Source organism: Hylobates moloch, unplaced genomic scaffold (genome assembly GCF_009828535.3).
Source record: "Hylobates moloch isolate HMO894 unplaced genomic scaffold, HMol_V3 SCAFFOLD_3, whole genome shotgun sequence".
NCBI classification, from domain to species: Eukaryota; Metazoa; Chordata; class Mammalia; order Primates; family Hylobatidae; genus Hylobates; species Hylobates moloch.
Genome location: NW_026652278.1, coordinates 146,947,141 through 146,959,329, shown reverse-complemented (window position 1 = coordinate 146,959,329; position 12,189 = coordinate 146,947,141). Strand labels below are relative to the sequence as shown.

Below are 12,189 nucleotides of genomic sequence, written 5' to 3'. Positions count from 1 at the left end.
TACTAAAATGGAATCCCAGTATATACCCTTCTATGCAACTTGCTTTTCTAACCCGTTGTGGAAATATCTCCAGGGTAGCAGGAATAGATTTAAAAGGTTCTTTTCAATGGTTGTAAAATATTTCAAGGGATGGCTATAGGTAGAAGGAATCTCTTTTTATATAGATCACAGGCTGAATATGCAAAAGCCATATTACTAACCGATAGACTTGAAATGATGTTGCCAGATTTCTTCGGATTTCTTATCCCTGTGGGAGGCTGGAGGGAGAGCTTGGGGAAAAAAACCATGCATGCAGTTCAGCAGGGACTGTTGTGGGATAAAGGGGTCAGAAGAGTGTGTGTGTTTGTGTGTGTGAGAGAGTATTATGTACATGAGAGTATATGTGTGTAAGTGTGTGTGTGTGTGAGAGTATGTGTATGTGAGCCTATGTGTGTATGGGAGTGTATGAGTGCATGTGAGTGTAGGGAAAGAGTGGTGGTCTTTACCGGCAATGCTAAAGAACTAGCAGATACATGCTTTGACTTCTCCCAGAGAAGTCAAAGTTAGAGTCTGAAAAACAAACCCAAAGTTGGTCAGTAACCAGGAGGTCTTGGTAAACAACTGGTTCATGAGAATAAAGGGTTTCAGTATCAAAACCAAAGGAAAAACAGGAACCTGAGTATCTACCATGAATGAGGAGCAGTGAGAATGGGCACTGAGACGTGGTCCAAAGGGAAGCTGGAGACAAACACTACCTGCTGCAGGGACTTTTTTCCAGCATGCATTTGCATGGATAGCCTGGTTGCTCTGAAGGAGCCAAGAGAGATCACAGAACAGAGAACCTCAGTGGTTCATTTGGAAGTGACTGGGCCAACAGAAATAATGGACTGCAAATACTCAGGAGCACATTTCATACCATTGTATGTTGAGACAAATCTGAAGATATTTAGTGTAAACCTGAGGCATTGGCTTGCAGGATTGTTTGACTGTCCCTCTCAAAGTGACATGGGGTCACACACTTTCCATCTTTCTTCTGTGCAAATATCTGATATTTTATAGAAATAGACCCAGATGCTTCCTGAAAAGAATTTCTTAAATCCAATAAAGATCCCAATCCAGTGACTCAATGAATTCAAAGATAAGAACTTCCAGGCCTTATATTGTATCTCCTCTGCTATATTCAGAGTAACATATAAACACCATTTGTTGTTAGTAACCACTTTTTTTAACATTGAAAGTGAAATGATAAACTTTATAAAACTATCCTACTCATGATGAAATATTTCTCTTCTCTGAATTCCTTGTCCTGATTTTCATTTCAGACCACATTGAACTTAAGGATTTATGTACAGTGGGAACACATAACTCTAGCTGCCCCGTTTCTTGTGAAGAAACAGAATACCCGGCCACTATTTCTTATTCCTCTTTTCCAAGTCAAAAAGCTTTGAAATATCTTTCCAATAAGTTGAATCAAAGCCGGAAATACATCAGGTAATCTTACTAGCCTTTTAAATTATTGATAATTAACATAGATTTTTTTCTTTATTGAAAACCCCCGAGACTCAGGAAATGAAATTCTGATCAATCAAGGGAGGCAATGGCTTTTTTCACTGAACTAACAATGAAACCATAGAATTTTAAAAGTAGATAAGATCATATCTTTCAACTCCTTACTTTAATTGTGTGAAAAGGAAAATGATGGTTGCTTGAGTAATTGGCTCATGATCAAAACTTTATTGCCCAAACTGGGGAAAATAATGTTGACTGATAATAATGGATGCCTTAAAATATGAAAATTTCCTACCTGTACATTATACACTTTGAGTCTTCTAATAGCTGTACAAGGTAGATGAAACAGAAATTAATATTCTTATTTTACAGAAGAGGAAAGTGAAAGACATTGTATTTTAAGAAATGGTTCTGCGAAGGTAGTCAGGGCCCCAGAAAGAAGTTATGCCCCAGAACTCTGACGCTGGTCCCCATGTCTTTGCAACTCAGATACATAATTCCACTTCCCCTGATTAATTGAGAATTAAATGAGACCTCTTTCTGCTACACCATACTGCCTCTTAAAAATTACAAATCAAGCTTCATAAATAACTCTTTGTTTTTTAACAGGGAAGCAACTTTAGCATTTCTCTTTGTTTCTTCTTTGTATTTTTAGGACTAGGACACGAAGCAGCAATATATACAGTATATTGGTATTTGTAGTTATATCTTTTAAAATAAAAATATGTTAACTAAGTTAAGGTTGATGTACATTTTCACAGATGTGTACATAATTTGGAAATCATGCTTTGATTCCAACGTTAGCCTTGTGCTTACTTTAATAAAATACAAAAAGATATTCCCATGTAAATGCTGAGGTAATAAAGTGGTCTTTACAGAAAGAAAAAGCATTTTCATCAAAACAGGGCTAATGGAGTGATTTTAAACAGCAGATAAAATGATAAACAGCTGTAAAATTTACAATTATGTTTGTTTACACTTCTGACTCCAGCACAGACATCTATTTATATATTTTGTTTTAATGTGGGAAACTGATTTGCTTTTAATATTGTCCCTGATGTATTTAAATATGACTTTGAAGAGTACTTCCTGTGTCTTTTGGTTGATAGAAATCTCCTGAGTTTCATAGTTATTTAATATACAGAGAAAGTAGGCATGATTTTGGAGACATACTGGTGAATCAGAAAAGAAAGCCATGTATGAAACAAGAGGATCTTGGGGAATGCTGTTTTTTTCTTTTTTTTCCCAAAACTCAGGTTATTCTTGAAACAGGAGAATTCCCTGATTCCCCTTGCAGAATGTGCAACAGGGTGTTGCTTGCCTGTTCGGTATCCCTGCAGCTCAAACTCCTATGGAGAGCATGCAGACAGGCAGGTGCAGAGGCCAGGGCGAGTGCTTTGGGCTCCTGCCCCATGGTAGTGACTAGGAGTGGGTGCCTGCAACCCTAGGATTACAAAGCTCTTTCAGCTTTGCTGTCTACAGATGGCTGGAGGGTTAATCAGCTCAATGGACCCTCTGCCTTATCGCAAGGGCAGAGGGCCAGTGTGACAGCCTTCTGTATCCCAAGCTCTTGCCCAGTGTCCCAGAAGAATCGGATTACACACGGGCTGGAAGGATGAGTGCAAGGTTTTATTGAGTGGTGAAGGTGGCTCTCAGTGAGATGGATCAGGAGGCAGAAGCGGGTATGGAGTGGGATTGCAATCTTCGCATGGAGTCAGGCAGCCTATGGCTAGATTCTTCTCTGAACATCCCCGGCCGAACTCCCCTTGATGTTCAGATGTGCCTCCTCTTCTCTCTTACTCTGCCGCATCATTTTGCCATCACTGGTTTGTTGATCTGCTGGTCTGCTAGCCTATTCTAGAGCTTGGGGTTTGGGTTTCATATGGAGGCAGGATAGGGGATGTAGTGGGCCAAAATGCAACTTTTTGGGTGCAAAACCAGAAATGCCTGTTCTCATTTAGGGCCAGGGTTATCCAGGCCTGAGGGTGGGCCTTTGCCAGGGAACCGCCCTCTTCTACCCAGTATTTTTCTGTTTCCTGTCCATATAATTATGAATAGTTCTCCAATTAATCCTATCACATAATGTACATGTAGGGACCTTACATGGTTTTAAATAGTAGAGGCCATTACCAGGAAGACTAAGGTGAGCAGCTGAACAAAGGTGGCTGGACTCAGGGGTTGTTCAACTCCTACATAGAGACAGTTAGAAGTCACACATATAATTAAGTAACTCGTTTGTGCAAAGGTAATGGAAATCAGAAAGTGGTAAATCAGAAAACAGAAATGCACTTTGTCAGGACGGCAAATGTGAAATGTTAGCAGCAGTCATTTTAAAAGAAGCAGCTCCTAACTTAATCATGAAGCTGTATGTGTGTCTTACCTGGGAGAGAAATAAATGCTACTTCATGGTCAATCCAGGGCCTTATGAGGCTGCTGCTGGACCTCAAAATGTTGAGAGGCTTATCTTGACTGTAGCAGGCAGTGTGGAGTTTACCCTTGAAGACAAGGGCAAATTGTGTCTGAAGTTAGGACAACTTCATTAGTAAAACAAGTGAATTTTAAAAATTGTTCTGTTTTAACTTAACAAATTTTGAAATAAAAATTGTATAAAATTGTTTTCTTTATGCCAAATTAATTCATTCCCCTAATGCAGCACTCCTGTTCAAGCATCTGGAAGCTTTTTAAAAACTATTTTGTAATACAATAAAAAAAATTCAGTTTTTATTTTATAATTGTGCCTCTCCTGACACAAACAAATATTTTTGGACTTAAATTCTGTTAAATCCTGAACAATTTCACTATTGCCATGAGGCACAGATTCAGTGAGACCCAAATGATTGGACAAAACAACTACCTGAGCGAAGTTGAGCAAATATCACAATATTTTTGCAGGGGACGAATTTATCTTCCCTCAAAATCACAGGTGGATAATGCTTGGAAGTGATTATGAATGTTGTGCTTGGGAAATTAAACAATATTATCAGTGCACATGCAAATTAGGAGCACAATGGGGGCCAAAGAGATTGGAATATTACTAAAATTTCTGGACTTCCAAGACAACTTTATTATTTCCATTACTTTGGGAACTGTTTTATCATTAGTAAATATCACTGTAGTCCCTGATTATCTACTTAAACATGGTACATTCTCCTGTTACTCAGGATTAAACCAATGGAAATTAAGTAAACATATTAATGATATATATTGAATTAAGTATATTTGGAATTATTGATTTCAAAAATTGTAAACATTTAGGAGAGTGATTTATAGCCATGTTCTTTAGGTGTATTAAAGATCACCACATAATTCTAGGAAACTTGGCTAATAGTATCCACTCTTAATGGATACTATTATTATTGCCATTGTAAAATCATGAGGTGCTTGGCTGCAGATTCAGCTTATAACACTGACAGGGTAATATTGATCCATTCGTTTATTGGTTTCATCTTTAATTTGCTCCCTTATTTGTCCATTTCACATATATCTAAGGAACAACCTATTATTTGTTAGGATTCAGGAGTAGTCTAGGCATTAGGGATACCTCAGTGTACAAAAGACAAAAATCCTGCCTTGTGGCACTTCTGTCCACTGGGATGGAAATTGGTGACCACTGTATATAGTCATGTCAGATGGCGTTAAGTGCTGTGTCAGGAAGGAAAGTCCTTTCTGACAATATTTGTTGAAGTGGGGTGCATTAAAGTTGGAAACAGAAAGACCAGTTAGCAAGCTATTGCAAAAATCCAGGTGAGAGGTCATGAAGTCTTGGGCAAAGGTGGTAGCTTTGAATGGGGTGAAAGGTCATAGGAGCACAGATATATTTTGAAGGTAACACAAAAAATGGGCTTTCCTGATGGACTGGCTATGGAGTATGAAAATTTACACTATAAATAAGGGAAATGTGAAGGATTTGACTTGGAACGTATTCAAGTTGGAACATCTATTAGACATCCAAGTAGAAATATAAGAATGAACTGAATATATTATTGAAGTTCAAGGTAGGGGTCTAGGCTGGAGATAGAGAAAGTGAGGGCTTCCAAGACCGTGTAACGAGCTATTAATATCATTTTAAAAGATGCTTAGCCACTCTGGTCACATATAAAGATTTCAAACAGACATTAAGAAAACAGAGTCTTTGCCTAAGTATATTAATGACATATAGTTAATAATTAGTATTCATCGGACACCCAATATACGTCAGACTCTGTGTCAATTTTGCATATACATAATTTAATTTCACCTCACTAAAACTCTGTGAGCTCAACTCTAAAATCCCGACTACTCATGAGGAAACCATGACAAAAAAACCAATGTGATTTCTTGAAGGTCGTGTAAGTAACAAAAGACTCAAGATTTGAATGAAAATCAAACACACATTTAAATGTTTGTAAATATTTTATTCAGTAGATATTTACATTTAATGTCTTTTTCTAGTTTCTCAGGAATGAGGTGCAGAAAAATTATTGGGGAAAATTATTTTTTCTTAAAAACCAACATGACAAAATGCCTTCTACATCCTGCTAATCGTGATTAATATTAAAAACAATTCTGTCTCCAGTTTAACATTAAATAGCATATAAAACAAAAATGAATATTACCTTTATTCGATGGGAATTAAAAGTAATGCTGACAATCTTAAGCTATATTAACTCTATTTTTTATCCCTAGGGAGAATCTTGTAAAAATTGAAATTAACTATAGTGACCTAAACTATAAGATAACCCAGCAGCAAAAGGCAGTGAGTGTGTCTGAGTTACTTGGTAAGTGTTATTTAATTGCTCCTTATTTTTATTTATTTATTTATTTATTTTGAGACAGAATCTTGCTCTGTAGCCCAGGCTGGAGTGCAGTGGTGCCATCTCAGCTCACTGTGAGCTCCGCTTCCCAGGGGGTTCACATCATTCTCCTGCCTCAGCCTCCCGAGTAGCTGGGACTACAGGTGCCTGCCACCACGCCCGGCTAATTTTTTGTATTTTTAGTAGAGACGGGGTTTCACCGTGTTAGCCAGGATGGTCTCGATCTCCTGACCTCGTGATCCGCCCACCTCGGCCTCCCAAAGTGTTGGGATTACAGGCGTGAGCCACCGCGCCCGGCCTAATTGCTCCTTATTTTTAAAAATTTTTTCAGTTTTTTTTCTTTGATATTTAAGGTTTAGCTTATCAATGGGGGACAAGAATCAATTGAACTTGTCATTCAGCTGCTATTTAAATCTGACGTATTTCCACTCCCCAGAAAACACTGTACAACCTCACATGGACTTTTATAAAGAAAAGGCTGGTGGTGTTTCATCTCCTACTCACACTCACATCAAACTTTACCATTAGATCCCTCATCAAGTGACTTTGTAGAATGTTTCAGCAATCCTACACCTGGGTAAATGTCAGCCACCTCATACCTCCACACAGGGCTCTACCCTAGAGTGGCTTAAAAAGAAGAACCTGAGGAAGCAAAATTAGGCATTTCGTTTACAACCGCTGCCTGCTCACTTGCCTTATCCACATGGTCCCTAATAAATATAATGGCTAATTTCCTAGATCTCACCGCATCTTAGAGGAAGCTGTGTCGGAGACAGAAGAAGGCCTTAGACTCAGGCAAAAGTGATAGCAGTCAGACATTACAGCCGAGACCCTGAATATGGAGGAAAGATGTAAATTCGCCAAAGCTCTTGGAGAAGCCTATACTTCATTATCACACTTTACAAGAACAGAATGGTCCTAAGAATGGCCTAGGGCAATGAGATAATGATTAATAATGTAATCTATTTATGAAAGCACCGCTGTAGTAGATTCAGAGAAAGTAAAAGAGTGGTTGTCATGGGCTGAGGAGAGGAAGGATGAGGAGTTAGAGTTTAATGCATACAGAGTTTCAGTTAGAGAAGATGAAAACATCCTGGAAATAGATAAAGATAATGGAATGGCTGCAAAACAGTGTGAACGTACTTAATGCCACAGTACTGTATACTTAAAAATGGTTAACATGGTAAATTTTATGTTATATATATTTTACCACAATAAAAAAGCACAAACAGTAAATATAAGCACAAATTTAAAAATATCTAAAAGGCAATGTTGTGTTAATATATTTTGGTTAAAGGAAATATTATGAATTCATAAAAAGAAATACAGTTTTGACACTTGATGACACAACTTGCTTGGAAATTAATTTTCTGGAAAACATCATCATCCAGTAGTGCTATCTGGATGGCACTTTTCTGCTCTTCATTTAACACCTAGAAATGAGTTTGTAATCATCTAGAATCTCTAATGAATTTACCGAGATTTTATATCCTCTAAAGTCTTAGAGTTATATGTTTGGAATCAGATTTTATGTTTGCTTTTCTTCTCTGCTTTTTATGATGATTTGTATGAATATTACTTTGATATTACCAATTGCTATTACCTTATTCATATCAAATGTTAAAATAATAAAATTAACCAATCTTCATCTCAGTTATGACTGTATTTTGCTTCAACTAATTTAACTTCTAATAATATTCGTTTTTTTATGAAAAATAATGACATTCAATCTTTATTGGTTTTATTACAGCAGATCTTGGTGGTCAGCTGGGTCTATTTTGTGGGGCCAGTCTGATCACGATCATAGAAATTATTGAATATCTATTCACCAATTTCTACTGGATATGCATTTTCTTTTTGCTGAAGATATCTGAAATGACCCAGTGGACTCCTCCACCTCAGAACCATCTGGGAAATAAAAATAGGATAGAGGAGTGTTAATGGTCACTTAGAATAAAATAATTTCTTTTCTCTTCACGATACCTTCAGATTTATCATGACTAATTCATTGTTATGTCACTTTGCTATAGTTTTGAGAGTTCAGTAAAAACCATTAAAGACATGTATTTCTTCATCTCTTCATAAATATTTCTATCTTTCTATTTGTCTTTGTCCGTGTATATATATGTGTATATATATATATATGTGTATGTATATATATGTGTATATATATGTGTATGTATATATATATATGAAATAAAGAAATAGGAATTATCTTTTTCACCTTTGTGTTCCCTGCACCTAGAACAGTCAAGATTATGTACTAGACATCTCATAAATGTTTTTCAATGAATCAATATTGGTGTAGTGAAAAAAAAGACATTTTTTATGACTAAATATGTAAACTAGACCCAATAAATAAACCATACATGAGGAAACAAAATATTTCTTTATTCAAGAAATAGTATGTATAATTTATGCTTTATAAAGTTTTAAAGCATTTTTATTTTCATTAAGATTCAACATACTTTTTTTTCCCTTTTATCTGGAGTGTTCTATTGTAAATGACTTTTGGAGGGACAGAAATCTGTTTCCCATACAGGTGGTACTTAACATCAATCTAATTGAAAATAAAGTTAAATCTGTACTATCTTGAAAGTATGTGGCATTTTCTCATTTTTTTCCCAAGTACTTCTATTTACATATTTAGTCCAGAGAGGAAACTCAGGAATTTCAGTGTTCTCTCTCTCCCTCGGGTAATAGATATACTTTTGGTGTCTCAGAATCTTCAATTAAAGGTGACTTTTAGAAGATTTCTTAAACATATTTAAGAAATAATAATCACGTCAAAGAATCTATCCCCTAATTTATTCTTGGTGGTATTGCAATTTCTTCCAGATGTAAGAGAATAACTCCTAAAAGTCTTGATATTGTTTTCCAGCTTAATGATAAGCAAGTGCTAGTTCCGTGGGAATGAGGCCAGTGCAATTTGATGATACTAACATTAGGAATACGAATATCTCATGACTCAGAAATCCCAATCTTGGGTAAATACTCTGGAGAAATTCTCCCGCAGATGTGGCATGCAACTTCTGACTTTATTGCAATTCCTCTACTTATCCTTTTTTTTTTTTGAGATGGAGTCTTGCTCTTTCACCCAGGATAGAGTGTAGTGGTCTGATCTCAGCCACTGCAACCTACGCTGCAACCTCTGCCTCCAGGGTTCAAGCAATTCTCCTACCTCAGCCTCCTAAGTAGCTGGGATTACAGGTAACTGCCACCACACCTGGCTAATTTTTGTATTTGTAGTAGAGATGGGGGTTTCACCATGTTGGCTAGGCTGGTCTCGAACTCCTGACCTCAAGTGATTCACCCATCTCAGCCTCCCAAAATGCTGGGATTATAGACGTGAGCCTCCAGGCCCGGCCTGCTTATCCAAATATTGATTCTAAATTATAACCATGTGCAACCCTTTGAATGCAATAACATTTTTGCTTATCTGTAGTGGTGGAGATTATGACAATTATGCATGGATCTTTTTTTTTTCCAGCTCATTAGCTATCATTAGTGTTAGTGTATTTTATGTGTGGCCCATGAAAATTCTTGCAGTGATGCCCAGGGAAGCCAAAAGGTTGGACACCCCTTAATAAACTAAGCCAGAAGATACTATTCTTTCCCCCTTTTTAAAATATGTTGAAAAATCTTGACACAATTTGTATTTTGAGTGATTCATAGAAGGACTCCACAAATTTTGTTGTGTCTAACATAAAATGGGTCATGTAGCAGAATATAATTGAGAAAATGCTCCTATTTTTTGAACTTGAGGAAGTCTATATTTTAAAAAATATTAAGTATCACATATGGCTCACTAATTTATCTTCCAATATTCCTGGGATAAGAAAACGACAAATACATATGCAGTTGACCCTTGAATAATATAAGGGTTGGGAGCACCAAGCCCCTGTGCAGTGCAAAGTCCACATATCATTACGGACTCATCCAAAAGTTAACAACTATTAGCCTACTGTTGACTGGAAGCCTTACCTAACACCAAGAGTCAATTAACACATTTCGTATGTTATATGTATTATACACTGTATTCTTTTTTTTTTTTTTTTTTTTTTTGAGACAGAGTCTCTCTCTGTTGCCCAGGCTGGAGTGCAGTGGTGGGATCTTGGCTCACTGCAAGCTCTGCCTCCTAAGTTCTCGCCATTCTCCTGCCTCAGCCTCCTGAGTAGCTGGGATTACAGGCGCCCCCCACCACGCCTGGCTAATTTAGTATAGATGAGGTTTCATTGTGTTAATCAGGATGGTCTTGATCTCCTGACCTCATGATCCTCCCACCTCGGCCTCCCAAAGTGCTGGGATTACAGGCATGAGCCACCATGCCCGGCCTATAAACTGTATTCTTAAAGTGAGCTAGAGAAAAGAAAATGTTATTAAGAAAATCATGAAGAAGAGAAAACACATTTACTATTCATTAAGTGGAAGTGGATCATTATGAAGCTCTCCATTCTGTCTTCTTCATGTTGAGTAGGCTGAGGAGGAGGAGACAGGGCAAGGGTTGGTCTTGCTATCTCGGGTGGCAGAGGTGGAAGAAAATCCATGTATAAGTGGACCAGTGCAGTTCAAACCCATGTTGTTCAAGGGGCAACTGTATTTTGTTTGAAAGAGATAAAATGGGGTTCTATTCCTTACCAGAGCCACTGGTAAGGAATAGAAATTCTCCCACAGATGTGGCATGCAACTTCTGACTTTATTGCAATTCCGCTACTTATCCTTACCATGTAAATGGAAGAGCTAACTAGCTGAGAATGGAGATTATTAAATTTAAGCCTCCTTAAAGGTTTGGAAAAACAGATTGTCAATCAGTTTGGTTCCCACCAACTACATTTTATTTACAAGGTGACATGCCACTGCTATTAGCATGTACCTACATGAGGTAAGAAGCTTAACATTGTATCTTATTATATCACCTAACACCCTCAAACTGGAATCCAAACACCTTTACTAAAATATGGGAAGGATGTGCTAGAGGCATGAAGAGCTGAGCTGACTCCTGAGTAAATACCTTATCTGAATATGAGGGATAGTGGAGCAGGAACACCTTTGAAACAGTTTCCGGGATATGGGGATGAGGATGAAGGTCCAAGGATACTCTGACTTTCTCACCTCAAAAACATTTTTCTTATTTTACTTCATCGAGTTGTACCAGAATTTGGATTGCACTCGTGTGCCCTGCATCCTGGGTAGAATCACCATGCAAACATGACGCCGATTCTTCAGAAAGTATAAATATTACTAAGGGAACAGATAGATCAAGTGAGGACTCCACATCATGTGGCCAACGGAAGACTGGATGGAAATGCTGGCCCAGTGCCTCTGGTAGGAATAGTCCTATAATCTTTACCTTTCCAACAGTACTCCTTCTTGAAAATGGACAAGAGGGGATGTTCAAGGAAGGCTGTTTCTGCTACTTGCCTGTAGATGGTAGAATGACTGAACGAGAAAAATCTCACCTGAAAAGGACAAGTCTGAGATGAGACAGGTGAAAGTGGAAAGAGAAACTGTGAGAGATGGGAAGAGAGCACGTCAATGACAAATGGGAAAGGATGCTACTATTCTTTTCCTGAGAGAGAGCCTCAGAGCAAGACAACGAAGACTCCTAATTCTCTCAAGGTGGGGTATGGGTCAGGATCCATGCTGAGACAACCCCTGGATTTGCTTTTCCCCGAAAGTGGAGAAGTGAACTGAAGGCAAACTCTGAAGTTAACCCAACAACTCTGTTTGAGTTATTTGAAGAAAGTATATCAATCAGTATCCCTTAATGACCTGCCTAAAGAAGAGGAGGTTGGAATCATAATTTGGGTTTTTGTTTTCCTCAAGTTATGTTGATCATATTCATACTTCAGTATATCCATTTATCACGGTGATTCACCCACAGAATATTCATAAAGGACCCAGGGGA

At 37.6% G+C, this 12,189-nt stretch overlaps 1 protein-coding gene across 1 annotated transcript in view; it reads left to right on the top strand.

Annotated features, from left to right (window-relative positions):
* ASIC5 (acid sensing ion channel subunit family member 5) overlaps positions 1-8,353 on the top strand; it is a 36,783-nt gene extending 28,430 nt beyond the window's left edge. The window contains exons 8-10 of the mRNA XM_032172202.1: positions 1,302-1,470; positions 6,154-6,245; positions 8,032-8,353. Of these exons, the coding sequence (XP_032028093.1) occupies positions 1,302-1,470; positions 6,154-6,245; positions 8,032-8,222 (452 nt within the window). The 3' untranslated portion in view covers positions 8,223-8,353. The remainder of the gene's footprint in view (positions 1-1,301; positions 1,471-6,153; positions 6,246-8,031) is intronic.
* The last annotated feature ends 3,836 nt before the right edge of the window (positions 8,354-12,189 follow it).